The sequence below is a fragment of the Sminthopsis crassicaudata genome, chromosome 5 (genome assembly GCF_048593235.1).
Source record: "Sminthopsis crassicaudata isolate SCR6 chromosome 5, ASM4859323v1, whole genome shotgun sequence".
Lineage (NCBI taxonomy): Eukaryota > Metazoa > Chordata > Mammalia > Dasyuromorphia > Dasyuridae > Sminthopsis > Sminthopsis crassicaudata.
The window spans coordinates 200,272,566-200,299,122 of NC_133621.1; the positions used below are offsets into that span (position 1 = coordinate 200,272,566).

Here is a 26,557-nt window from a genome sequence, read left to right on the forward strand (position 1 = left end):
TCCTAAATGCAGAATTTAATCTTTAATGATGAGAACATAGAGAAGGGAACTGGAACTAGACCTGTGATTTCACTGGTAAAGGTAACATCTAGATGAGGGAATTTTTCTGCCAATACAAGTTGGCACCTTCTCTTAACATAGACTAAAAGAGCAGCCTGGGGCACCTAGAACTAAGTGATGTGCCAGGGGGTCACATAGTCATTCAGTGTGATAGGCAGAATTTGAACTCAGATCTTCTTGGCTTTGAAGAATGTTCTCTTTCCTATCCATTTCACTAGGCTGCCTCTCAGAATAGCAAAGTATTAATTCTAATTTTGGATAACCTTCATCATTAGCATTTTTACATATAGGACTTAGTAGAACAAGTCTAATGCCTTTATCTATATGGCCATCTTTAAATACTATTTAAGAGATGTCTAAGGCATATAACCCAGGCTAAATACTCCCCATCTGGAGGCCTTCACAGCCTGGCTCCAGTCTTATTATGCTGCTCTCCTTCAAGCACTTTGGTTAAACCTATTATATATATTCTTCAAACAAGACAGCCAATTTTGGCGGTATTAACAAGCTGTCCCCCTTGCCTGAATCGGCCTCTCATCTCTCTCTAGTCCTTAAAATTCCTATTCTTTCAGGTCAGCTCAACCATCACATTCAGTACAAAGTCTTTCCCCAGTTTCCCCAACTCCTAACACTTTTAGCATTTTCCTAAATTATCTTCTGTTTGTTTGGCACATTTTAAATAGGTTGTACCTACTATCTCTCCTCCCAAAAATGTAAGGGGCAGCTAGGTGGGGACCAGCTGAAAAGAGTTCAGACATGTTACCCAGGGCAAGTCTCTTATTCCCTTTTCCTTCAGTTTCCTCAATTGTGAATGAGCAGAGCTGAAGAAGGAATCAGCAAGTTACTCTAGTATCTTTGCCAAAAAAAAAAAAAAAAAAAAAAAAAAAAAAAAACCCAAAGTTGGATGCAACTAAAAACTCCTGAACAACAATAAAATATAAACTCCCTGAGGCACAATATATTTGATTTTTTTTCTTTGTAGTTCCAGGTTCTTAAGATCTATCTCAGGCATTTTCATCATCTCCTTTGAAGACCACAACCCCAAGTTAAAAATCACAGGAATGATGTCTTGTTAACAGATGAGAACATTGAAACTCAGTGAATTGCCTGATGGTAGGTAATCTAACTTGTCTTTCCTGACCCCCAAGTCCACAGCACTCCCTGATCTGGTCACCCCAACAATAAAAAGAAATGAGTTTTGCCTGGCATGGTTTTTGATGAACCTATGCTGGATCTCACCTAACATTCTAGGTGACTAAAAATTCACAGCCATACAGTAAAATGAAGGTTCAAGCAAGGATCTAAGTCCAAGAATTTAGTACTATGCTCTTGCTACCTGATCTAATCCACCACAAACTATGTATGCATAAGTTTGTTTTTCTTAAAAGGTCTGGCAACTTTCCAATATACCACAGACAGATTCAATTCAATCTCTATAATTCAAAATTATTAAAAGAAATTTTCAGGTAAATAATAGTATCCATTTTTTTAAACTCCCATGATAGCTATGTTTGATAGCAACAGATAGTTTACAGATTTATTTAGTCTGTCAGATCCAAGATGACAAAGATGCGTACAAATACCAAAACGCATTATAAATAAGTATTTTGTAAAAGGTCAATCAACCAATTAGTTAAAAAAAATTTTAACATCAATCAAAAGTAATATACTGATATAAGAATGTCTAAGAGCAAATGAAAGACTAATATATTCAAATATTGCTTCCTGAATACAAAAGCTTAACATCAACTCAGGAATTTTAAGATGAGTTAAATAACACAAGACATAATGCTAGGGCAAGATACAGTTCAAAGACAGCAAAATTTTAAGATTTTTAGGGGTGAGAGTTCAAATCCATTTGACCCTGTCCTTTAGCAATTTTCTCATGAATACTTATTTGTTCACTCAACCAACAAATATTTACACAGCTTAAAATAAAACATAAAATAATATGCAACTAATTTATTTACTTTTTCTTTATCTTTTTTTTTTTTTTTGCAGTTATCCAAAAGTATGAACAAATCATTAGAGTTCAATATAATATGCCAAGGTCATAGAAAAATCTTTTATTAGTATTTTTATACTGTAGCCCTAATAGGATCATAGTTATCCAACGTAAAATGTTTTCTAACAGTCATGCTCTCTTAGAAAAAAAATGCAATAATAGGAATACTATAATATGAAGTTTATCTCTGGGAAGAAAAAAAAAAAAAATGAATTCTCCAAAGATAGAGCCTAAAAGCATTTTTGGTCCCTTTTCTCCACACAAACCAATTCAAATTGGGCAAAGCCATTTATGGAGTAAATAGATTTTACTCACTCACACAGACAATTATTGATTTCTCTTTTAACTCCCTGAAGGTGTCCTGGAGTTATCGGGCCTTTTACTATCCATTAACCCACATTTCAGCAGGAATGCCAAATAATGCATACAGGAAAATAAGAAAAATTCAAAATTTAACAGCAAATCTTTCTCACTTCTAGCTTCTAAACACTTAGTAAGCAAGCCTGGGAAGTGAAGGGCATCCAGTAACGCCACAGTTAGTTTCCAAAAACTAACATTTGGCATCCATTTGACCGGAGTCTCAGGAAATGTATTTCGATGCTGCACTGGAAGCTTTTTAAAATTAGCTAACATTTACAGACAGCTGTCACGCAGAAAGTTCTCTCATCACACAATCCCTTTGCCTGTTTACAGATGCAAGGGATGGAATTTAGTTACTTAAGGACCCAGGAACCATTTCCATCCTTAGCCTCCTCTGCCTCCCATCTGGAGAGGTCATCAGCCAAAAGGGGGAAGAAACACAAGTTAATTCCAGGCTACGGGTTTGAGGTTTTGTTTGGTTAAAAAAAAAATTTGCCAGTCTCATCTCTTTTGAAGAAGTGGACAATTTGTTTTTAAAAAAGAGTAAAAAAAAAATCTAGGCCTCTTCCTTCAACGATTTAAACCACTTCCTGGGCGCTCCTTTAAAAGGGACAGGATGGTTCTTCAAGCGTCCTCATCTCCACCTGGGGGAGACTTACAGTCCAGGGCGCCCTGTCCCCAACAGCACACTGTTTAAAGGGGAAAGATGAGTGCTCTACATCAAAGAGCTACAGCATCAGAGAATAAACGGCCCCCTTCCTAAGTCCTGTCTCCACAAAGTCTTCGACACGTTAACAGAAACGCCAATCATCCCTAGACCCGGTACGAGTGCACCGCCCAGGGCCGACCGCGCCGACCCGGCAGGGAAAGGGAGCGGAGAAAGGAAGCGTTACGGGACGCGACGGCCGCCGCTGTCAGCGGACGCAGCCCCCGGCTCCACGCACGCTCCCCGGATGGGAGCCCCTCACTCCCTTCCCCACCTTGCGGTTCTCGCCCTCCCAGAGCAAAGCTTCCTCCCCTCCCCCCGCCCCACTCCACCCCACCCGCGAGTGGCCCCCACCCCCACCCCCTACGGCCCAGCCTCCTTCCCTCCCTTCCCCCTCCCAACCCTCACCGTGAGGCCGGTGCCCAGCACGATCACGTCGTACTCCTCATTCATGGCGGGGGTCAGGAGGATAGGGGACGGAACTAAAAAAAAAAAAAGGAGGGGGCGGGCCGAGAACTAGAAAGGGAGGAAAAACAAGCCAAAGGGAAGGAGTAGGGAAGTAGCACGCGCCTCCGAGCGAGCGCAGAGAGAAGATAAAATGGAGCACAGAGGAGGACAAACCGCCCACTGCCACAGATTAGAAGAGAGAAGCGAGGGCTGCGGGAAGAGTAAGCAGGAGGAGCCGAGGAGGAAGGAGGCGGGGCCAGACTCTGCAGCCTAGGGGGCGGGCTCAGGAGAGAGCCGCGGTCGGAGGCTGTCAATCACCGGCCTTCCGCTTCGCTTGTCGCGCTTCCATTGGCTGAGCCCGGCTCGTTCGTTACCGTACTTCCCTTTTCCACGCCACGCGAGAGGGAGGAGGTACAGGGCGAGGCTTTACCCCCTCCCCCTACGAATCTCTTCCTTTCTCTGCGCCCGCCCTCCTCGCTTTCAGAGTGATTAAAGTGGTGGGTGTGGGAGAAGGCGGAGGTGGCACGTAGTGGAGCTGGGCCTAACGCTTGCGTTAGCGCCCGGGACCTCTGGGACTGGGCGGGGCCGCTCTGCGCTGGCAGCTGGCAGCGCCCGGAGGGTCTCCCTTCGGGTGCCCTAGCACTCAGCTTCCCTTTTGTTTCTAACGCCACTCTCAGACGGGGTTGGGAGAGGGGAGGAAAGAACGGACGAGGTGGTGGAACTTTAAACTCCGACCTTGGACGAATTGCTTCATTTTCCTGACCTCCTTTGCAAAGTAAAAGGTTTGAATTCGATAATGCGAAGCTTGCGGTGCAGTGAGTTAGAAGGAAACGAGGCACTTGAGGAGCTGGTGAAATGCATATTTACATTTGGGCGGACTGCAGCATCCGCATTCTCCGCCCGGGATCCTAACTTTTTGTTATTCATATCCCTCCCAGCTTAAAAGCTTTCACTCTTCCTGCCCCTCCCCCCTCCCCCATTAAGAGAAACCGCAAATGTTTTTCAGGTTTTCATGAAAATTTTTTTAAAATGTAAATGATGAAAGACCACGTTTAGAAACAGGGTCTTAGGTATAAATTGATATCCAGATTTTCCGTAAAAATAAGCCGCTGCCTACAGACAGTTGGAAATTTAATATCCCCTGCTTGCCTTTGGGATTTTTTTTTTTTCATGACAATCTTCTTGCAAGATAAATCTTGGGAGTAATTAAATAGACTGAGGATTTCTCAATTTATAGACTTAAGCAAAAAAGTGTTAGCGGGAGAAGCTAATGAAACTATGGAATCAGCAAAGCGATCTCACTTTCTCGCGAGCTTGCCTTAGTAATTTGGTTGCTGACTGGGTACATAATAAATTTGTGTTATATCATCTCATTTGGTCTGTCACTACGGTAATGCAAGCAATTTTTTTTTCTTCCTAATTGACTCACCAACCCATCCACCATAAAAGTGTTTCCAGGGGAAGCTAGGTGGCGCGGTGGATAGAGCACCAGCCTTGAATTCAGGAGGAACCGAGTTCAAATCTGCCCTCAGACCCTTAACACTTCCTAGCTGTGTGACCCTGGGCAAGTCACTTAACCCCAGCTTCAGGGGGGGGAAAAAAAAAAGCGTTTCCAAACCCTTTCTTCCCCTCTCAAGACTTCCAGTGACTTACCTTATACTGCCAGCTGTAAGGCCATTCACTGGGAGCTTCCTTCCCTCACTTCCTCATTTCAAGCTACTCAGATGGCAATCTCCAAAGCTATCTGCATAAACAATGCAATTGTGTCTCCAACAGACTGGCACCTTATCAATCCCACCCTTTCAGTTATCTTTCTATGTCTACTGGCAGCTTCCCTATTGCCTACATACCCATGTCTCCTCCATCCTCAGAAAACCCTCATCTGATCTCACCACACCAGTTAACTATTTATATTTCTCTTCCTTTTTGTGACTAAACAGTTGAAAAGACCATTTATGATCAGTCCATTTTTTTTTTCCTTTCAGCTTCTTACTCTTCAATCTGACCTAATTTAACTGAAACTCCTCTCTCCAAGATTATCAATGATCTCTTAATTTCCAGGTTTAACGGCCTTTTCTCAATCTTCATTCTTCTTGACTTCTTAATATAATAATAGTATATTAATATATTAATAATATGTAACATAATAGTAGTATCACTATTGATCACCCCCTGTATATTAATACTTTCCTTATTTCTAGATTTTCTTTATAATGCTCTTTCCTGAATCTCCTTTCCTCCCTGATAGCTCCTGCTCAATCTCCTTTGCTGCATCTTCATTCAGATCCTGCTCACTAACTAGGAATGTCTCTTTTAAATATGTTTTGGGCCCAAGAGGGCCGACAGCACTTCCTCTAAACTATTTCTCTCAGTAATCTCATCAATTCCAGTGTCATCTCTCTGCAGATGATTCTCAAATATATTGATCCAGCTCTAATGTCTCTCCTAACTTGCAGTCTTATGTTTCAAATCACCCATTGGGTATCTCAGATATATTGTAGATTCCTTAATCTCAATACATCCAAAAATGAACTTGATCTTTCCTTCCCAACTTCTCTTTCTTCACTTACCCATTATGGTCAAAAGTACCGCTATCCTTCCAGTCACTCATGTTTAGATTCTTGTTACTGCCCAAGTGAACTTCTGTCTTTGGAGTAGCTGCCTCACCCAAGTGGGCTTCAGCCTATCTGCACCTGGATTCCCATCCCTCTTGGCCTTTTGCCCCTGTCAATCAGTATCCACATAATCATGCATCTGACTACCCAAGTCAGAAGTCTAACTGTCCAGAAATCATGCTTGTGATGATTTAATGCTACTCTAGGGAGCGGAAGGGCTCACCCTTCCAGGACTTTCTGTATAGTTCCAGATATACCTCTCTTTTGTTGCCCAGCACAAACTTGCATGATCAACCAAGGACGCTCTCTGTAGGCCCTGGAGAAATAGCTCGGGTCCTTTTCAACAGGACAGTTAGGTGGTAATAGAGTGCTGGGACTGGAGTCAGAAAGACTCATCTTGCTGAGTTCAAATATGACCTGACACTAGCTGTGCGATCCTGGGCAAGTCACTTAATCCTGTTTGCCTCAGTTTCCTTATCTATAAAATAAACAACAGAAGGAAAAGACAAATCATTCAGTATCTTTGCTATGAAAACTCAAATGGGGTCACAGTCAGATACCACTGAACAACAACTTCACTCTCAATTTCTTTCCTTTGGAATGGTTTCAACCTTTAGGGGAAAGTGGGTGGCTAATATTTACTTGGAGGAAAGGGATCCTGTATCATCTACAAAAACAGTATCTGTATCTCCAGCACTTAGCACAGGACCTACCACATAATGTTTTTTGCCTGTCTTCTACCTCGTGCTTTTCCCACCTGACCTCCAGCCTCAGGTGAGAAGAGGTATGACCTTCCTGTGACCACATATTCCATCTCATGTCCTTCAGTCTCAGGTTCCTAGGGGTTGTCTGGGGGACACTTCCATCTACTCCAGCACACAGTAACTCCTGCTTCACCAGTTAGCTGTTGATGAAGAGCCTCCCATGTGAAGGGGAGAGTCTTGGCCCCTGAACTTAGGTCTTCCCTCCTACTGTACCTGTCCCCTGAGAAAAGAGAAAAAGGGAAATCCCATTTGGTGGATCCTCATTTCAAGTCTTAGTATCAAGCTAGATCCTGGACAGCTTGTATGGAAGAAACTTATGGTCTCTCGGTTACTTTCTACACATGACACTGACAGGTGATGAAGAATTGACCGTGCCAGAGAAATCATCATCTGTGCTATGTCGCTGACAATCTTATCATTTTTGCCCATCTTTACAATGGGAGAAGAATCTATATGTGACTATTCAAAGTTTTGTCATCTGTGCTGTCTCCCTAATAGTATTGCTTCTGGTAATCTGCTGCAATATGAGACTCACAGTGAACTGCAAATATTTAGAATTATCCCGGATCTCTGAAATCTGAAACATGGTCCTTCTGAAGGAAGTAGGAAAAGTCTAAAATGTCTTGCATTTGTTCTCCAACTATTCTTTTTTTCTGTATGGTATCTTTTTTTTTTTTTTTTTTTTTCTTGGAGGAGGAGCAAGGGTAGGGCCGGGATAAGTATCAATCTGTTTTGTTAACTTTAATAACTTCTGAGTGCCAATATTAAATACTGCCCTGAGTCAGGCCAAGCCTAACTGACCCAAATAAAACTTTAGAAAATGCAAGTTACTGAAAAGTAAGAAAAAGGAGTTTACATACTAGAGGTGTTACCTTTACAAAAATTGAAGTGTATTATGACATAAAAATCTCACAAATGTAAAAAATCAGAAATATTAAAAATCCTTTACTGATGACAGCATTTTAATAAGTTAATATTTAATAAAAGTATTCAATAAAATTAATTTTTAAATTGGTTGAGTTGTTTTATCAAAGAAAAAGAGTCATGAAAAATAGGGCGTACAGTGGATAGAGCAACAGCCCTGAATTCAGGAGGACTTGAGTTCAAATTTGACTTGACACTTAACATTTCCTATCTGTGTGATCCCAGGCAAGTCACTTAATCCCAATTGCCTCAGCAAAAAAATAAAAAATAAAAAAAAGGAAGGGGGGATTTTACTGAAGAAAATGACAATAAAACAATAATGGGATGCATTTGAAGCGGCCCTTGGTGGAAAAATCCACTTATGTCCACAAAAGAGAAAAAAGCAGATCAGTGAATTGTTTTGTAATTTAAAAAGTAGAAAAACAAGAAATAAACAATTACTGTAGGAATTCTGGGAAATCAAGAAATTATAAAACTGAAAACAAAAAAAATTGAATTAATAAATAAAACTAGAGCTAGGTTGGGGGGAATGAAGACTAATAAAATCACTACATAATAAATGTTTTCTCCTCTATCTAACAGTTCAAAGCTCTGATATACTTCAACCAGGAAGTAATATATTGTGGAAAAAACACTGGACTAAATATATGAAGACTTCAGTTTGAATGCCAAATCTGATATAAATTGTATGGAAACTAGGCAAAGCATTTTATTTGTATGGGGTTTCAATTCCCTGATAAATTTCTGTAATTAGCTAGGAAAATATAATTATTTTATATGTATAACTCATAATGTTGCTAGTATGAAATGAGTTCATATAGGTGACATGTAAAGTATAAAATGTTCCATAAATGAATTATTAAAATGTTTTTAAAACTACAAAATGTGTTTGGATATCTACTCAACAAGATGTAGGCAGAAAGTATTTGGATACTAATATAAAATACTTTATAGAAATGTAATTTAAAAACTTGAAAAATATTAATTGCTCATGGATAGGCTGAGCCAATATAATGAAATTATAATACAACATAAATTTACTTTTTCAGTGTCATTCTAATCAAACTACCAAAGGATTAGAAGAAATAACCATATTCATGTGGAGATTGAAATCTCAGGTGAAATAATGAAAAAAAAAAATCAAAAGGAAAGGGTCCTAACATTATTTCAAACTGTAATATGAAGCAATAATCCTCAAAACAATGTGGTACTGGTTAAAAAATAGAGAAGTTAACCAAATGGAACCAACTAAAACAAATGTAGCTTGGAGTTTGATTAACATAAACCTATCTTCTTGATTAAAGACTTACTATTTGACAAAAACTACTGTGAAAATTATAAACAGTGTGGTGAAAATTAGAGACCAAAATCTCACACCAGATACTAAGATATCATGATTATTATGATCCAGAAAGATCAGGACAGATATAAAAGTATCATACATCTCAAAAAATTAAAGTGAGAAAAATAACTTTCACATATGTGGATGAGAAAAAAGCTTTATGATCTAACAAGGGATAAGAAAGATCACCCACAGAAGATAAAATAGATAATTCTGGTTTAGTGAAATTTAAAAAATTGTTGCACCAAAAAAAACCCAATGCAGTTAAATTGAAAGGTGCTGGAACTCTATCTTCCCAGAAATCAGCCAGAGTAAGGATCATTAAACATCTTTATTCTAGATCTTTTACCATCACCCTCCAAGGCCAGATCACGAGTTCGAGAGAGTTCCACCACCCAAGTTTCTCCTACTGCTCCCACACAAGTCACTTCCCCCTCTTTGTCCCACCAATCAAATCAGCACAAAACAGCTGGGGAGGGTCAACCTTCAAACAATAGGGAACTGTCAAATTGGCAATTAGTCTCACGTGCTTCATTATCCAAGTGCATTGCTCAGTTCTAGCCCTTTATAGAAAGGGAAAAAAGTGGAGGGAGAAACTGTGTACCAATTTTCTCTGAAAAAGGAGATATTATACAAAGGATATATATAAGGAATTAGTTCAACATGTAAGAATGATAGTGACTTACCAATAAATAATTGGTCAAACTATTTAAACAGAGTTTTAAAAAGAAGAAATACAGATTATTGTAACTATATGAAGAAATACTCCAAAACACCAATAATTATATAAATGCAAATTAAAGGATTTCTATGATTCTACCTCACATCAGTGGGGAAAAATGGGGATGGAAAGGAAAATCTCAATTATTAGATGGGCTATACTGACCTAGGAATTTCAACATCGTGCAAGATCATATCATCTCCTAGAATTCACACCTCTTCAATACTTTCTGCCCCTATAATTGAAAGGTGGAGAATTGGAACCTCTCTTTAAGAAGGGTACCCAGGCCAGCCAGTTCTTTATTTCCTACCAGCTTCGCTCCTTTAGACTTTTTTCATCATGCCCCCATGATTCTCATCATCCTGAAAGATTGTTATCTCCGATACACACCTCATTTGCCCCAGGTCCTTCCCTTTCTTTAATTGGAAGACAGAAGGGAAAGAGCTCTTCTTCAAATCCCCATTTAAGGAGAGTGCCCAGACCAGCCATTTTCTCATTTCCCATTTGGCTGCTTTCTTTTGGATTTCATCCAACTCCTCCATTTTCTATTTTTTTTTGTATATTGTTGTTCCTCATTCTATTACAATCTCCTTGAAGGAAAGAACTGTCTTTTTCTTCTTTATATCCTCAATGCAAAACACATACAAGATACTTTTTAAAAATATATATATGTGTGTGTGTGTTTGTGTTTGTGTGTGTGTTTGTGTGTGTGTAATATATATTTTAGTTAAAGCTTTTTATTTTCAAAACAGATGCATTGATAATTTTTCAACATTAACCCTTGCAAAACCTTGTGTTCCAATTTTTCCTCCCCTTCTCCTCACCCCGTTTCCTAGATGGCAAGTAATCCAATATATGTTAAACATGGTAAATTTAACATACAAGATACTTAGTAAATGTTTATTATCTGACTTATCCAGTATTATTGAAAGTGTAGATTAGTCCATACTGTCTGTAGAGCAATTATGAATTATGTCCCCAAAGTTCCCCTCTGATCCAACAATATCATCACTAGGTCTGAACCCCAAAGAAATCAAAGAAAGAGGGAAATGAATAGTAGGGCAAAAATATTTATAGCAGCATTTTTTGTTCTGAAAAATAACAAGTCATGATATAAGAATGTAATGGAATGTTGTTATGAAATGACTAAAGGGATAATTTCTGAGCAAAGTTTTGACTTTTGAATAGACTAGTGCTGAATTAAGAGAGGAAAATCAAGAAAGCAATTTATATAGTAGTAATAGCCTCATTAAAAAAAAATTGAAAAACTTAAAATATATAATCAATAATAACTCCAAAAGAGTGATGATAAAGCACGCTGCCCCCCTTTTGACATAGAAGTGATAGAATCAAGATGCAAAGTAAGACATATATTTTCAGACTTGGCCAATGTGGGAATTTTTTTTTTTTTTGCTTGATTATGCATATTTGTTGTAAGGCATTTTTCTGCTGGGGTATATGGTGTTGAGTGAGGTAGATAAGGAGAGGAGAGTGGCAAAGAAACCAAAAACAAACTTAAAAGAAAAATAAAAGAGGGTTACTGAACCATTTTTAAATGCAAAGAAAAGAACTGAAGTAAGGTAAGAAAGAATCATAGAAAAGTAGCTTCCAAAATTCTTTTATTGAGTTATAAATAAAAGTAAACCAACCTGCATAAAACAGAGATTCAGTTTCATGTAAAATTCTCTTTTTATATCTTCCAATGTCTATTTGGTGTTAAATTCAGAATAAAAATAAATAACATTTTATTCTCCCAGAAAGAAAATTGAACTAAACTAGCTGGCCCTTAATTATAATTAGTATGACTTAAGGACTGGAATTTACTATGTTTAACAAAGAGTAGCTAAATTCACAGATATTCAAAAAATATTTATTGGTAGTGATATTATTTTCTTTCTCTTCTTCAGAATGTTTGAAGTTGATTGAGAATTACATAAGGTGCTAAGAATCCTGTAGAAAGACAAAGAAATTTTTCAAAGCAACTTGCTTGAGTGGAAAAAACCAAGTGAATCAGAAGTCTAGCTCTGAAATTATGTGACATTGGTAAATCATTGAATTTCTATGAGAATGTTCTCTTCTATATAAATTAAGTTACTAATATGTAGAATACCTTCCTTAGAAGAAGTAGTATGGTGAGATAGAGGTGATTCAAGTCCTGCCTTGGCATATATTATGATTGTAGACAAGTTAATGAGAATCTACAGGGATGACAGATGTAAAGAGAAATGAAGATGGCAGCATAGTAGGAAGCTGAATTCTCCCCAAAACTCTACAAATTAGTAAATGTATTAGACTGAATCCTTATGTAGGTCAAACAAAATAAGACTAAATTCCCTGGCAACTTTTCCAATGTTTGAAGACAATTATGCACCTTTTCTTCCCTAATCCCGTCCCTAGTATTCTCCAGAATAAACATCCCCAGTTTTTTCCAACAGATCTTCATATGATATGGACTCCTGGACATTCTCTAGCTTATCTTAATCTGTGCTAATAACTGAACAGAGTATTTTCAGATGATATCTGATAGATATCTGATAAACACAAAGTACAATGGGACTATCTTCTCCTTATTCTGGAATCTGTACTAAACAAGTAAATTCTCTCTTTCATTATTTATTTAGTATTTTATTTTTCTCCAATTACATGTGAAGACAATTTTAGCATTTTTTTTTTAAAATCTTGAGTTCCAAATTCTTTCCCTCCCCATTCCCTTCAATGAGAAGGCAAGCAATTTGATCTAGGTTATACATGTATTAACATAAAAATATATTTTTATATTATTCATGTTATAAAACAAAATGTAGACAAAATGTAGACAAATGTAGACAAAAGATTAAAAAATATATTTTTTTGAAGTATGCTTTGATTCACATTCAGACTTAGTTCTTTCTCTGGAGATGGATAACATTTTTTACAAATCCTTCAGAGTTGTCTTGGATCATTGTTGAGAATAGCTAAGTCATTCACTTGCATCCTCTTACAATATTACTTTAATTGTGTACATTACTCCTGAGTCTTCTCATTTCACTTTGCAGCAGTTCATGTAAATCTTATCTTTTCTTACAGCGTCATAGTATTCCATTGCAGACATAAACCACAACTTGTTCGACCATTCCCAAATTGATGGGCCTCCTCTTAATTTCCAATTCTTTATCACCAGAAAAGAGCTGCTTATAAATATTTTTGTTCATAAAGGTTCTTTTCCCTTTTTGTATCCTTTTGGGATACAAACCTAGTCAGTAATATAATTAGGTCAAAAGGTACACATGATCTTATGGGCCTGCAGGCATTGTTCCAAATATTTTATATAATGTTTTAATCAGCTGACAACTCCATCAATGATGTGTTACTGTCTCACTTTTCCCACATCCCCTCCACATATGTATTAGTACCTCAAAATTGTTTTAATTTGCATTTCCCAATCAATAGTGATTTAAAGCATTTTTAAAAAAATGGCTATAGATAGCTTTGATTATTTCATCTGAAAACAGATTATATCTTTTGATCATTTATAAATTGGGGAATGGCTCCTATTTTTATAAATTTGATCCATTTCTCTATATATTTATGAAATGAAGCCTTTATCTTGCTCCAGTTTTTTTTTTTTTTTGCTTATTAACTCTATTTCCATCTATCCTAATCCCTCCCCCTCCCATTCTAATTCTCTCCTTTTGCCCTTTCGCTCTTGAAAAGTGTTTTGCTTCTGACTACTACCTTCTCCAATCCACTGGATCACCACTCCTCCCCTTCTTTAATCCCTTTCCCCTCCTATTTTCAAGTAGGGTAAGATAGATTTCTATATCCAATTGAGTGTGTATGCTATTCCCTGATTGAGCTAATTCTGATGAGAATAAGATTCAAACTTTCTGCTATTTCATCATTCTTCCTCTTCAATGTAAAAATTCTTTCCTGCCTTTATTATGTAAGATAATTTACCCCATTCTATCTTTCCCTTTCTCCCAATACATTTTTCTCACTTCTCAGTTTTATATTTTTAGATATCATCCCATCAAATTAGTTCTCTCTTAATGAGGTCCTATATGGCATTAGATTTTTTTTTTTTTTTTGGTTGTCACATTGCAGTGAAGATTCACATAAAGTTTTCAGTACACTAAAATCCATAATTTTTTTCCCACATAACTGTTAAATAAGACTAGTAGATATTCCCAATAGATAGATGGCAAAGAAAGATATGAGTTCTTAAAATCACATTTGTAATGTATTCACAACCACATGAAAGAATGCCCCAAATCACTGGTAAGAAGAGAAATATGAATCAAAACAACTCTGAGATTTCACCTCCCATCTTGAATATTAGCAAAAATGATATCCCCCCAAATGAAAACAGTCAGTGCTGAAGAGGTTCTAAAAGGATTGCTGGGGGGATAATGAAATGGTACAATTGTTGAAGTTGGGAAAGGACCCTAAAAGTTTGGGGTCACAAATCAGTATCATGAGATATCTCAAAAGAATTTGCAGGCTTGAACCCATTTCTAAGTCAAAGAGGTAAAGTTTATTGTAATTGTAATGCCATTGAAATAGTCTAAATTTTAAGAGACTTTACTAAAGAAACAGAAGCAAAGACACATTTATCTAGTTCTTCATGTTATAGATATGCTAATTTTATGGTCTAGGGGGTAGAACCAAGGAGTGGTCTCAAGAATTTGGTTATTACTGACCAACAGATAGTAATTTTGGTAGGAGTATTCTAAGGCTTGAAATCATTGACAGGACAAATTGTTAGAACAAGAGTCTCAGGATCACTAATATATTTTCCCTAAAGGTTAAGAGATGAAATATTATTACATTCCTAGGCCAGAAGACTTTCGTAATCATTGACAGAATAATGAGGTTAGTGGCAGTCAGGGAGTTGTGGAAATCTTCTTTTGGTCGACGCACAGGTTCAGCGTGAAAGAATTCACGAACCCAAAATATTAATTGGCAAAAATGGAAGTTTATTGTTGGATAGGAAGCCAGTTTTGCTAAGAAACTAACTTCTTTAGTGGCAAAGTCCTATTAAGGAAATGGAGGCTGGTACTGAGAAGAGAATGCCTTTTCAGCAGGCAGGGTTCTACTTTGGATATTCTGTAAAGAATGAGTTCAGAAATTACTCTTTAAAAAGGAATCTTGAGCCTCAGATTTCAAGTCGAAAAGAAAGCCAAAGTCCTGAAGCTTTGATGCTTATCAATATCCAGCCAGATCTCCAATTGGAATTTAAAAGACTCTAGCATTTATAAACTTGTGAACACTATTTCAAGAAATGAATGTTAGAATCAGTTTAGAGATTTGTCATGATTTTTGAGCTTTATTTAATCAATTTGGATATTCTTGTTGATGTAGAAAGATAGTTGGAATCATAGATCATGATTTAAAATTTACATTACTCAATAGAGTTATGACATCTACCAATAAACTTGCAGCATAAAATTATTTGAATATAACATATTTTGTCCTTGAAGGACCAATAGAAGAGTATATTATAATATTTATGTTTGATAATATACATTTATAATTTCATTTCTATGTAATAGAGTTTGGATTTGTAATTTATTTGTTTTAGAAGGGCCTCATTGATTATAAAAAGGAAGAAGAAAATCTAAGACCACCACATAAATGTTTGGCATTGGACTTGCTGAAAGTAGTTAAGGTCTTTCTGTTTTTAAGTGCCAGGAGTGAATGGCCTTTGGAAAAATTGAGATTATGCGTGGTACCATTTGTAACTATAGATCTAGATTTGATTTGACTGAGTTTGTTCTAAACAAAATTGTATTGCAGCTTTATTTAAAGTGAGATGTGTTTCTCCCATTAAGATAATTGTGATATTTGACTCTTTATAAATAAATGGGTGGAAAATACATTTAAAATTTGGCATTTTTATTTGTATTTTTAAATTTTAAAACTTACATGCAAAATAAGAAAAAAAAATAGAAAAAGGGACAGAAAAACATTATCATCTTCCCCTCCCACCTTTATCCTCCCTCTTTATTCCATTCCTATTCATAATCTTACTGTCCCCAATTACTAATATCAGTCTTAGACATATGGTTTACATTTCTGTGTATAAGCCATAAACACTTTGTCCTTATTGAGATCATAGAAATTATCTTTGATGATGGCTCTTATATGTTAAATTTTCCATTGAGTTTAGATTGGTTTGAGACAAAATCCTGAAAACCTGAGAATTCATTGAATGTCAATTTTTTTTCATTCAGTATTATACTTAATTTTACTGGATAGGATATTTTCAAAAATAACTCTAGTTCTTTTGATTATCTATATATCTTATTCCAGGACCTTCAATCTTTTATTGTAGCTACTGATAAATTGTGTATGATTCTTATTGTAGTTCCAGCATCTTTGAATTGCTTGTTATTGCTGTTTCTTATATGATTTTCTCTTTGATATAGGGGTTTCAAAATTTAGCAATGATGTTCCTATATGTGTTCCTTGTAGCATCTCTTTAAAGTGGTGATAAGTTTATTCTTGTTTTTTATTTCCACTTTCCTTCTTATTCTATCACTTCAGAACAATTTTCTTCATTGTATTATTGGGTCAAGGTTCTTTTTTGGTCATAGTTTTCAGATAGTCCAGTTATTCTTATATTTTTTCTTCTTGATCTCTGGTTTTTCTTATTAGATGTTTCACATTTTTTTTCTATTTTTTCCATTCTTTATATTTTGTTTTATTATTTCTTGGTCTCATAACTTCATTGGCTTCCCCTTGTCCAATTCTAATTTTCAGAGAGTCATTTTCTTCCTTAAGACCTGAATTTCCTTTTCTAATTGACTTTCTTTTCAGTCTTCTTGCTTTTCTTAGATTGTTCCTTCCTTCCTTCCTTCCTTTCCTCCCTCCCTTTCTTCCTCCTTCTCTTCCCCTTCCCTTTCTTCCTCCTTCTCTTCCCCCTCCCTTTCTTCCTCCTTCTCTTCCTCCCTCTCTTCCTTCCTCCCTCCCTCCTCTTCCTTCCTTCCTTCCTTCCTTCCTTCCTTCCTTCCTTCCTTCCTTCCTTCCTTCCTTCCTTCCTTCCTTCCTTCCTTCCTTCCTTCCTTCTCTCCTTCCCTCCTTCCTTTCCTCCCTCTTTCTTCCTCCTTCTCTTCCTCCTTCTGTTCCCCCTCCCTTTCTTCCTCCTTCTCTTCCTCCCTCCCTCTCTCCTTCCCTTCCTTTCTCCCTCCTTCCTTCCTCCCTCCCTCCCTCCTTTCTCTCCTTCCTTCCTTCTTCCTTCCTTCCTTCCTTCCTTCCTTCCTTCCTTCCTTCCTTCCTTCCTTCCTTCCTTCCTTCCTTCCTTCCTTCCTTCCTTCCTTCCTTCCTTCCTTCCTTTTTTTGAGTTCTATAAATTCTTTTAGGGGATGTAACCATTTATCATTATTCTTTGGTGCAGGGGAGGCTTTTTTTTTTTTTTTTTTTCTTTACTTCAGTATCCTCCTATGAAGAAGAACCTTAATCTTCTTATTTCCCATAATAACTTTCTATGATTATGTTTTTTTTTTTCCTTTGCCTATTCATTAAAAACAAAACAAAACAAAACTTAATAGTGCAAGCACTTCTAATCCTGGGGTGGGGTGGGGATAGAGAAATGGCTCTTGTAAGTGCCCATAGCCAGCAGCTACCCTGTCCCACTCATCCAGGCTTGTTCTGGTTTCTTCTTGCTCAGGGCCATATTTCAGCAGTAAGTTGGGCCTGGCATTTCTTTTCAGCAGAGCTTTCCTCAATTTTTTGGGATTCAGACTCCAGACTCTCTATTTGTCTAAGAGGTAAAAATTCCAGGGCTTCCTAGTAATATTTCTGCAGAGCTAACCTGGAGGTATTTACACTTCACACTGGTTAATCTGTCTCGGGGTTTTCTTCTGGATTTCTCCCATTTTCCTAGGATGGCCCCTGTTCAACCCCAAATCTTTTTTTTTTTTCTTCACCAGTCTACATTAGCTCTGAGACACAATTTTGTTTCCTTCATGGGAGAAATCTGGAGAGTTTGGAATTTTCTGATCTACTTCACCATCTCTCCACAATTGTCTTCCAATCTTCCCCTCAAATTTGACATTAAGGCAATATGTTTAGAAAATGTAAGAATAAGAATTATAAATGTAATTGGATCAAAATAACTCTAAACTGGTCTTTGAATGTATTTCCTATAGAATTTCTAATTTGCTAAATTTTCTTAAAGATAATTCTAAATATATTCAGCTAAATTAATATTGATTGGCAACAAATGTTGTATATCTAAAAATCCATGATATTGTTTTATATTAGTTATGTTTTTAATTGAAATGTGATTTGGGGAAATTAGGATGAAAGAAATGTTAATAGAGTGATACAATGATATCACTAAAAATTTAACTCCTTTTTTAATCCTAATTATGTAAAATTATTTGTGCTGTTATTTATTAGAGTTATAGTTTTAAAAAACTATCTTACATGTTGACGGGTATACTTTGCTTTAAGATGGCTAATGATAGCAATTACTTAGTCTTGGGAAAAATGCAAAAAGATCTTCTAAATTCTAATTGGTAAAATCATTTGGGAACTTGCCAGATCCTCTGGCAAGCTTATAACACTTTTTTGACTTTGTGAAAAAAGAACCTGCAAGAATAGATATAACTGAGGGGAACTTTGTAAATTCAAAAATAGTAAATCAGTTTACCAAGAAATTGAGATCCACTCACATCTCACACTCCTCCACACAAATAGTCACAGCTGAAGTGGAGAATAATTTTTTTTTTTTTATTATATATATATATATATATTTTATAATATTATCCCTTGTATTCATTTTTCCAAATTACCCCCCCTCCCTTATTCCCTCCCCCCGACGACAGGCAATACCATACATTTTACATGTGTTACAATATAGTCTAAGTACAATACATGTGTGTGAATATCATTTTCTTGTTGCACAATAAACTTTAGATTCCGAAGGTACATGCAACCTGGGCAGACAGATATTAGTGCTAACAATTTACATTCCCCTCCCAGTGTTTCTTCTCTGGGTGTATCTACCTCTGTCCATCATTGATCAACTGGAAGTGAGTTGGATCTTCTTTATGTTGAAGATTTCCACTTCCATCAGAATACATCCTCATACAGTATCGTTGTTGAAGTATACAGTGATCTTCTGGTTCTGCTCATTTCACTCAGCATCAGTTGATTTAAGTCTCTCCAACCCTCTCTGTATTCCTCCTGCTGGTCATTTCTTACTGAGCAATAATATTCCATAACTTTCATATACCACAATTTACCCAACCATTCTCCAACTGATGGACATCCATTCATCTGTGGAGAATAATTTTTAAAATTTGTTTTGTAGTATAGAAATTATTTATATGATTTACTACTTGATGGTTATGAAAATTTGAAAATGCACTTGTATGCATAAAATGATATCTTTAAACCAAGTTAATATCAACTGATTCCATTTTAACTTAATTTTTTTGTAAATGGTATTTTATTTTTCCAATTACATTAAATATAGTTTTCAACATTCATTTTTCATAAGAATTTGGGTTCCAAATTTTTCTTCTTCCTTCCCTTCTTTTCCTCCTCCCCAAAACAGCAAGCAGTCTGATATAGATTATACATGTACAACAATGTTAAACATTTTCATATTAGTCATGTTATAAAAGGAGAAATAGAGCAAAAGGGAAAAACGAATAAAAAATAAAACAAAAAATTGAACAGTATGCCTTGTTCTGCTTTCAGATTGAAAAGAAAGCCTTATGAAGGTAATGGTAGGAGCCTCTTGCATTATTTCCCTTCTTAAAAGGAATATTTCTAATTTCTGAACCTGGTTATGATATCCTATGAATAATATAAAAACTGTTACATGACTAGTTGTTTAAAGAGATATTTTTTACTTTTACCTGAACTAGGGTATATATGATTGGCTTTTAAGTGTTTTCCATTGAGTAAAGAAATATACTTAAAGGAACTGAAAGAATTGTAATCCTAATAGCAACTTTGGAACTTCCACTGTTGTGCCAGTAAAAACCAAAGGAAAAGACCACATAAAATATCAGTTCTAAATGATATATTTTGCATCTTATCTCAGAAGCTATAAAGAACTAGTGAATTTCTTTCAGGTTCATTTGAATACACATAGGTATCTAAATGAATGTTTAAATATAAAAGACTTTGGACATATAAGCTTACACCTTCCATGGATGCTATGTGTATTTATGGGGAAAAGTATATATCAGATTTTATAAGATATTTTGGGATTTGTGGGATAGGTTTCTTTAAATTATTTATTTGTCCATTTTTAATTTTTTAAAAAAGATGAGGCAATGTCCTTTTTGTTCTATATAGTTTTCATTTATGATTTCTTGAAACATAGCTCTGGAAAAAAAATAGGATCTTTGTGTTTTGAATGGAAGTACAATTTTTTTTGCTGAAGCATTTGGAGTTAAGTGACTTGTCCAGGGTCACACAGCTAGGAAGTGGTAAGGTAAGTGTCTGAGACCAGATTTGAACTCAGGTCCTCCTGACTTCAGGGCTGGTGCTCTATCCACTGTACCATCTAGCTGCCCCCAGAACTACAAATTTAAACACAAATCACTCTGGCTTTTGTCAAATATCCAATAAGTCCCCTCTTGTGGTTTAGGTTTTGATGGCTTAGAATGAGTATAAATAGCAAAAGCTTTCTGTTTGGCCAGAAAGTTCTGAGGGTCTTCCTCTTCCAAAATTGATATTTTTGCTGTGGTAAATTAGATTCTTACCTAGCCTTTAGTCACTGAATGAGCATTACCTCAGACTAGTTGAGACCTGGGAAAGATTTTAGCAAGGGATCATTGCTGGTTGATTTTACTTTAGTCTTGACATTGGACTTCAATGACTTTGGAGGTGTGAGTGAGGCTGACAACTTTGCTCTGTTGCACTTAAATCCAATGCATATGCAAGTCAAGGCATCTCTCTCATGATATCACATGTCTCCTTTGAGAATGAAGGACAAACAAGAGATAGTTATCAGTAGTGCCTAATTATTCTCAGAGCACAGGATCGTCTGCTCCCAAAGTCAGAGGGTCCAGAGCATCCGCTGGGATAACCTCATGTGGAATGTAAATACACAAGCAGCATGGAAAATGGAATTTTATAAAAAGCTGGAGGAGAAAGTCAGAACAATGTCTTGGGTCAGGAACAAGTAACAGAAGAGGGAAGATACAAACACCTGCCAATTGGTCAAAATATGTGTTGTGGCTTGTTTCCTAGCTTTGATTCTATAGGAACAATGTCCAGAAATTCAAAATCTGAGGTAGAATTTCTTTCCAATCAATTTTTCTCTTATCAGAGTGGCAGCAAGAATCCCGAATTAATAATTTTCTTGTTACAGTCCCCTTGTCAGTTAAAGATCACATATTTGCATCTCTGACCACATTCTTACATATCCTATCATTTTCTTTTGGAATACCTTGCAAAATTACTACAAAAAACCCATTTTTAGTGTTATAAAATACATGTTTTCAGAACTTCCTGAATTCATCCTGACCCTGGTAACAAACTCCAAATGTCTTAGATATTTCTTCATCTTTAATCTTCTCTAGACCTTTTCTGAATCCCTAATGTAATTCGGATACTAGAAAATATTAAGAGTTTTGTCAAGCACATTTATTCAACATTCAATTAATATCCACTTAAAGAACAGATTTCTTATGTTGTCTTGTTTAGCTGTTTACTTCATGAAGTTATCTGCTTCTGGAAGATATTTTCCCTTGGAAAGTCTGTGTCAGAGGAGTCTGTCCTTAACCACTGTGCACAAATTATCTAGTTTAGTTCACCTGGACTCAGAGACAAATCAATACAGCATCTTTAACAACAGTATCTAGAATGGATCTTATTTCTGGAGCAGATTTGCAGAGGTAGATCAACTTTCTAAGATCTAACCCACTTGTGGAGGTTTCCTAGGTAATGTTTAAACCTAAAGAAAAGACAATATAATTTTAGGGCCTTACAAAACCTACTCAGATTGTAATGAGTTCATGTGTTAAAAACCAATTTGTCTTATGAAGTTAACTTTATAAACATCAGAGGAAGAACATAAAATTAAGCTATCTTAAGTCATCTGAAAGTTCAGAAAGTTTCAGTGTTTACCTATGATTTATTCTTTTTATTTTTATCTGAAACCTGAATGTGGTAGGATTCTCGATAGTATTACTATAGATAATGCTATTTAGAGGCTAGAAGAATTTTTAAAAGGATCTAAAGGACCTGATTTTGTAAATTAAGTCCTTCTGTTTCTTGATATTTTGAGAGAAAGTGAGAGAGAAAGAGATGAAAAAATTCCCATTAATTGGGGAATTCCGGAATAAGTTTTGGTGTATGAGGTCCCAAAATAGAGATCTGACCATGTCAGAATCAAATATAAAATCTTCTGTTTTTCAAATTTCTTTATAATCTAGTCTTCCACCCTTCTAGTCTTTACTTTTCCTGTAAAGCTTTTTATTTTCAAAACACATGCATAGTTTTCAACACTCACCCTTGCAAAACTTTGTGTTCCAAATTTTATTTTCCCTCCTTTCCCTTCACCCCTTCCTCTAGTTGGCAAATCTAGCAATATAGGTTAAACATGTAATTCTTCTATCCATATTTTTACAGTTATCATCCTGCACAAAAACATCAGATCAAAAAAGGAAAAAAATGAGAAAGAAAACAAAATGCAAGCAAACAACAGAAAAGTGGAAATGCTACATTGTGATCCACACTCAGTTCTCTTTCTGGTTGCAGATGGTTCTCTTCATCACAAGACCATTGGAACTGGACTGAATCACCTCTCTGTTGAAAAGAACCATGTCCATCAGAATTGATCATCACATAATCTTGTCTAGCTTTTTTTTTTTTGTTTTTCTTTTTTTTGCCTTTCTGGTCCTCAAACAAGACATTTCATCTCCTGTCTCTTTCTCTCCCACTCCTATACCATATCTGGAATACTCTCTTTCCTCATCTTGTAAGCTGCTCTGAGTTGAAAAAATGACTTTTTATTGACTTTCCGGCTCAGAATTTCATTTAGTGAATTTTTAAAGTTGTCCTTGGTGGGTATGTTGGTAGATCTCAGCAAGAATGCTGGTTTTACTTTGCCATCTTGGCTTTGCTCCGTAAATTAATCTTTCCCTCTTTACTATCTGTTTTTCCCCTACTATAAAGCAAATTTTTTTTTTTAAATCAAGAAATAAAAATTTAAAGATATAGCTATACATTCTAGCAAAACAAATTCTCACATTAGCCATGTCTGAAAATATATATACTCTTCTGCACTTGAATATCATCATCTCTTCAGGAAGGAGATAATTTGAATATTTGATCTAATTTTATCACTGCATTGATCAGAGTTTTAAAGAATTTTAAAGCTTCTTTTTTCTATAATGTTATCATTGTATAATCTATTCTAGTTCCTAGCTCAGTTCAGTTTCCTTTAACATTATCCATTTCATAATTTCTTATTAAACAATATTTCATTACATTCATCTACCATAATTTGTTTAATCATTCCCCCAAAACCTGATATAATCTTAGTTTCCAGTTTGGGGCTAACAAAGAAAACTGGTATAAATATTTTCGTACATCTAGATATTTTCCCTCTTTCTTTTTTTCTTTGGAATATAGGTCTCATAGTGGTATACTAATTTTCTGGGCAAAATTCCAAATTGCTTTCCAGAATATGTGGACTAATTCACAGCTTTGCCAGTGCCCTAACTTTTCTAACATTTATCATTTTCCTCTTTTGTCACCCTCATTTAATAGCTAAGAGGGAGAACATCAGAGTTCCTTTAATTTAAAAATTTCTAATCATTAATAATTTCTTGGATTTTTCTTTCTTTCTTTTTTTTTTTTAAATGCCTTTCCGTAAATACATATCCATAATTCTCAAATGCTGGACTTTCTCCAAGAACACAACATAGCATAATGGATAGGTGGTCATCCTTTAAGCCAGGAAGCCCTGCGTTAAAGTCCACTTCTGACACATATTGGTGTGTGACTCTGGTCTTAGATTTAATTTCTCAGTGTTGTAGGCATCTATATAAGAATATAAAAATATATTAAACTAAATTAAAATTAAATTTAAAAATTAAAGTGAGCCCATCATTTAGATGGTGAAGGTCACATTACAAGCAATTAGTAGAACATGGACAGGTAGGAAGACCCACTTCCCAGTGATCTCCCCTTAATCGAACCCTTTCCTCTTACAGTCCCTGACATTATCATTTGACCTGATACTGCCCAGGAGCCGAACTTTCTATTACATGCTCCCTCCCCTACTTGGAGTGTGATCTCTTTGAAAACAAGGATTGTCTTATTTGAAACTATTTTTATATTTTATATTATATATATTATATATTATATATTATATTATATATATTATATTTTATATTTTATATATTATATTATATTTTTATAATTTTGTACTATATTGAGCACATAGTAGATAATTATGTTTCATTCATTTGTTCATTCATTACAGAGCATCAGTAAAGCACATTTCTTAACCTGGGAATTCTTTATACCAATGAAATCACAGTTCCAGTTCCTTCCCTATCTATTCCTCTAAGAATGTAATTTGTGTTTTAGTCTCACTTTGCTCTCTTTGTAGTTTAGATTCAATAGTTAAACCAGTTCAACAAGTAAAGCACTGTTCTCCACCCTCAATTCCTTGCCCCTTTGTTCTTTCATTGTTTACACCCATCTATCAAATCAAAACAGATGGAAGAAGATGTGATTTGGCTATCAAGAGACAGGATTGCTTATCCTCATCATGTTTTTACAGATTTTGTTGAGAAAAAAACAACAGAATTCTGTTACTAAACAAGCCTATAATTTTGTTTTTGTTCAGTCATTCAGTTATGTCTCACTTTAAAAATCCCTGGGCTTTGTCCATGAGGTTTTCTTGGCAAAGATAAAGGAGGAGTTTGCCATTTCCTTCTCCAGTGAGTCTCCCATTTTATAAATGAAAAACTGAGGGTTTAAGTGACTTGGCCAGGAACATACAATTAGTATCTGAAACTGGATTTGAACTTGGATCTTCCTGTTTTGGCGCATCTTGCTTTATCTAAATCTCTACATCTCACCTATGATTGGGCATATTACAGGGCCTAATGAAAACCAAGTGCTTGCTCTATAAATACTTATTGAATAAGATATTTCTGCTTGTGGTTAGAGCCTAAAATTCCTAAAATGGCTGAATGAGGCCAATTTTTAAAGCCAAATAGAGGTACTATTCAGATGGAGTTGACCTAAATGCCAGAAAAATCTGTCTAGCCACATGTTGAGTTTTTTTTTTTAAATTGAAAAACTTAGTGTTTCATTTATAAGATTCACAGACATCATTTATAGCCTTGAAAAAAGGATCTAAGTAGTTAAGTTTATAATTAACCATTCCTGAGAACTGAAACCTATTTTTCTTTTTTATGCTCAGTGAAGAAACAGATCACAGAATCACAGACCATAGGGACAAAAGGGTCCTTCTAGTTCAACCCCTTCATTTTACAGAGAAGGTAACAGAGGCCCAGGGAGATTAGGTGACATATAAGTTTCAGATATAATCATCACAGCCTTTATAATATTTTACAAAAAAATGATCAACAAGCATTTATTCAGCTCTTACTATGACTTACTAGTCATTGGGAATATAGATAAAATAAATGAAATAATCCCTACTTGTCGAGCCTATGCAATTTTTTTTTTTTTTTTTTTTTTGTTGTTTTGAGATCTTTTATCAAGGTAATTAAATGTTTTAAAGTCTAGTAATCCTTATGGATTTGATACATGGGGGATAAAGGTAATTAAAAAGCAATTTTTTTTTCCTGGTTTAATGAGGAGCAGAAGCTGATACTCAGATAGCTAAGAAATGTTTTGCATACCGATAGTGATGAAGACTTAGTTATAACTAGAGGAGTATAAACACTTGGTTATTTTGGTAGGGGTCTCACTGAAGGATAATTTAAAATGTTAATAAGAATGACAGATTATTATCTGGACAGCCTATTGCCTAAATGGAAAGAGAATACCTTCTTTATGCCAACAGAGAACCAAGAAAAACAGTACAGTGTTTGAAAATGGTAGAGCTCTGCTTTCATTTTAAAAAGATAATTTCTCTCTTCCTATTTACTTCTCTCCACCCCCAAACCCCTTTTGGCATTCCCCTCTCTCCTAAACTAAATCTTCAGAGGGCCAGACAACTAACCGAACCAAAAAGATTCATTTAGCAAGCAGCATGTAATGGGTAAAACTTAGGGGTACAGAGGCTTGAATTCAAAATCTGGCCCCAATTAGTAATTGGGTTATTTTGGGCAAATCACTTAATCTCTGTCTCAGTGTTCTCATCTATAAAACAGAGATAATAATAGCCCCTATCTCAGTGTTGTTGTGAGGGTAAAATGAGACATTTGTAAAAGGCTTAGCTCTCTATAAATGTTAGACAGAGTGTAGAGGCTGAGGTCTGAGTTGGGGAAGATAGAGTAAACACCAGGCCCAGCTGGGCCATTGAGACACAGTCCTGGGCCAGAAAGAGCCTGCACCCCTGAGTGCAGAGGCTGCTGGCTATGGGCACTTGCAGGAGGGAAGAGCTTCTTGTTTGGGGCTCCTGGTCGGGGGAGAGCTGAAGAGAAACTAGAGGCCCCCCTTCCCCACGATTAGTG

The 26,557-nt window shown here is 35.9% G+C and overlaps 1 protein-coding gene across 1 annotated transcript in view; it reads right to left on the bottom strand.

The window, feature by feature from the left end:
- The window catches only part of GDI2 (GDP dissociation inhibitor 2), a 30,380-nt gene extending 26,543 nt beyond the window's left edge, over positions 1-3,837 (bottom strand). The window contains exon 1 of the mRNA XM_074269427.1: positions 3,540-3,837. Within this exon, the coding sequence (XP_074125528.1) occupies positions 3,540-3,584 (45 nt within the window). The 5' untranslated portion in view covers positions 3,585-3,837. The remainder of the gene's footprint in view (positions 1-3,539) is intronic.
- Between the last annotated feature and the right edge of the window lie 22,720 nt (positions 3,838-26,557).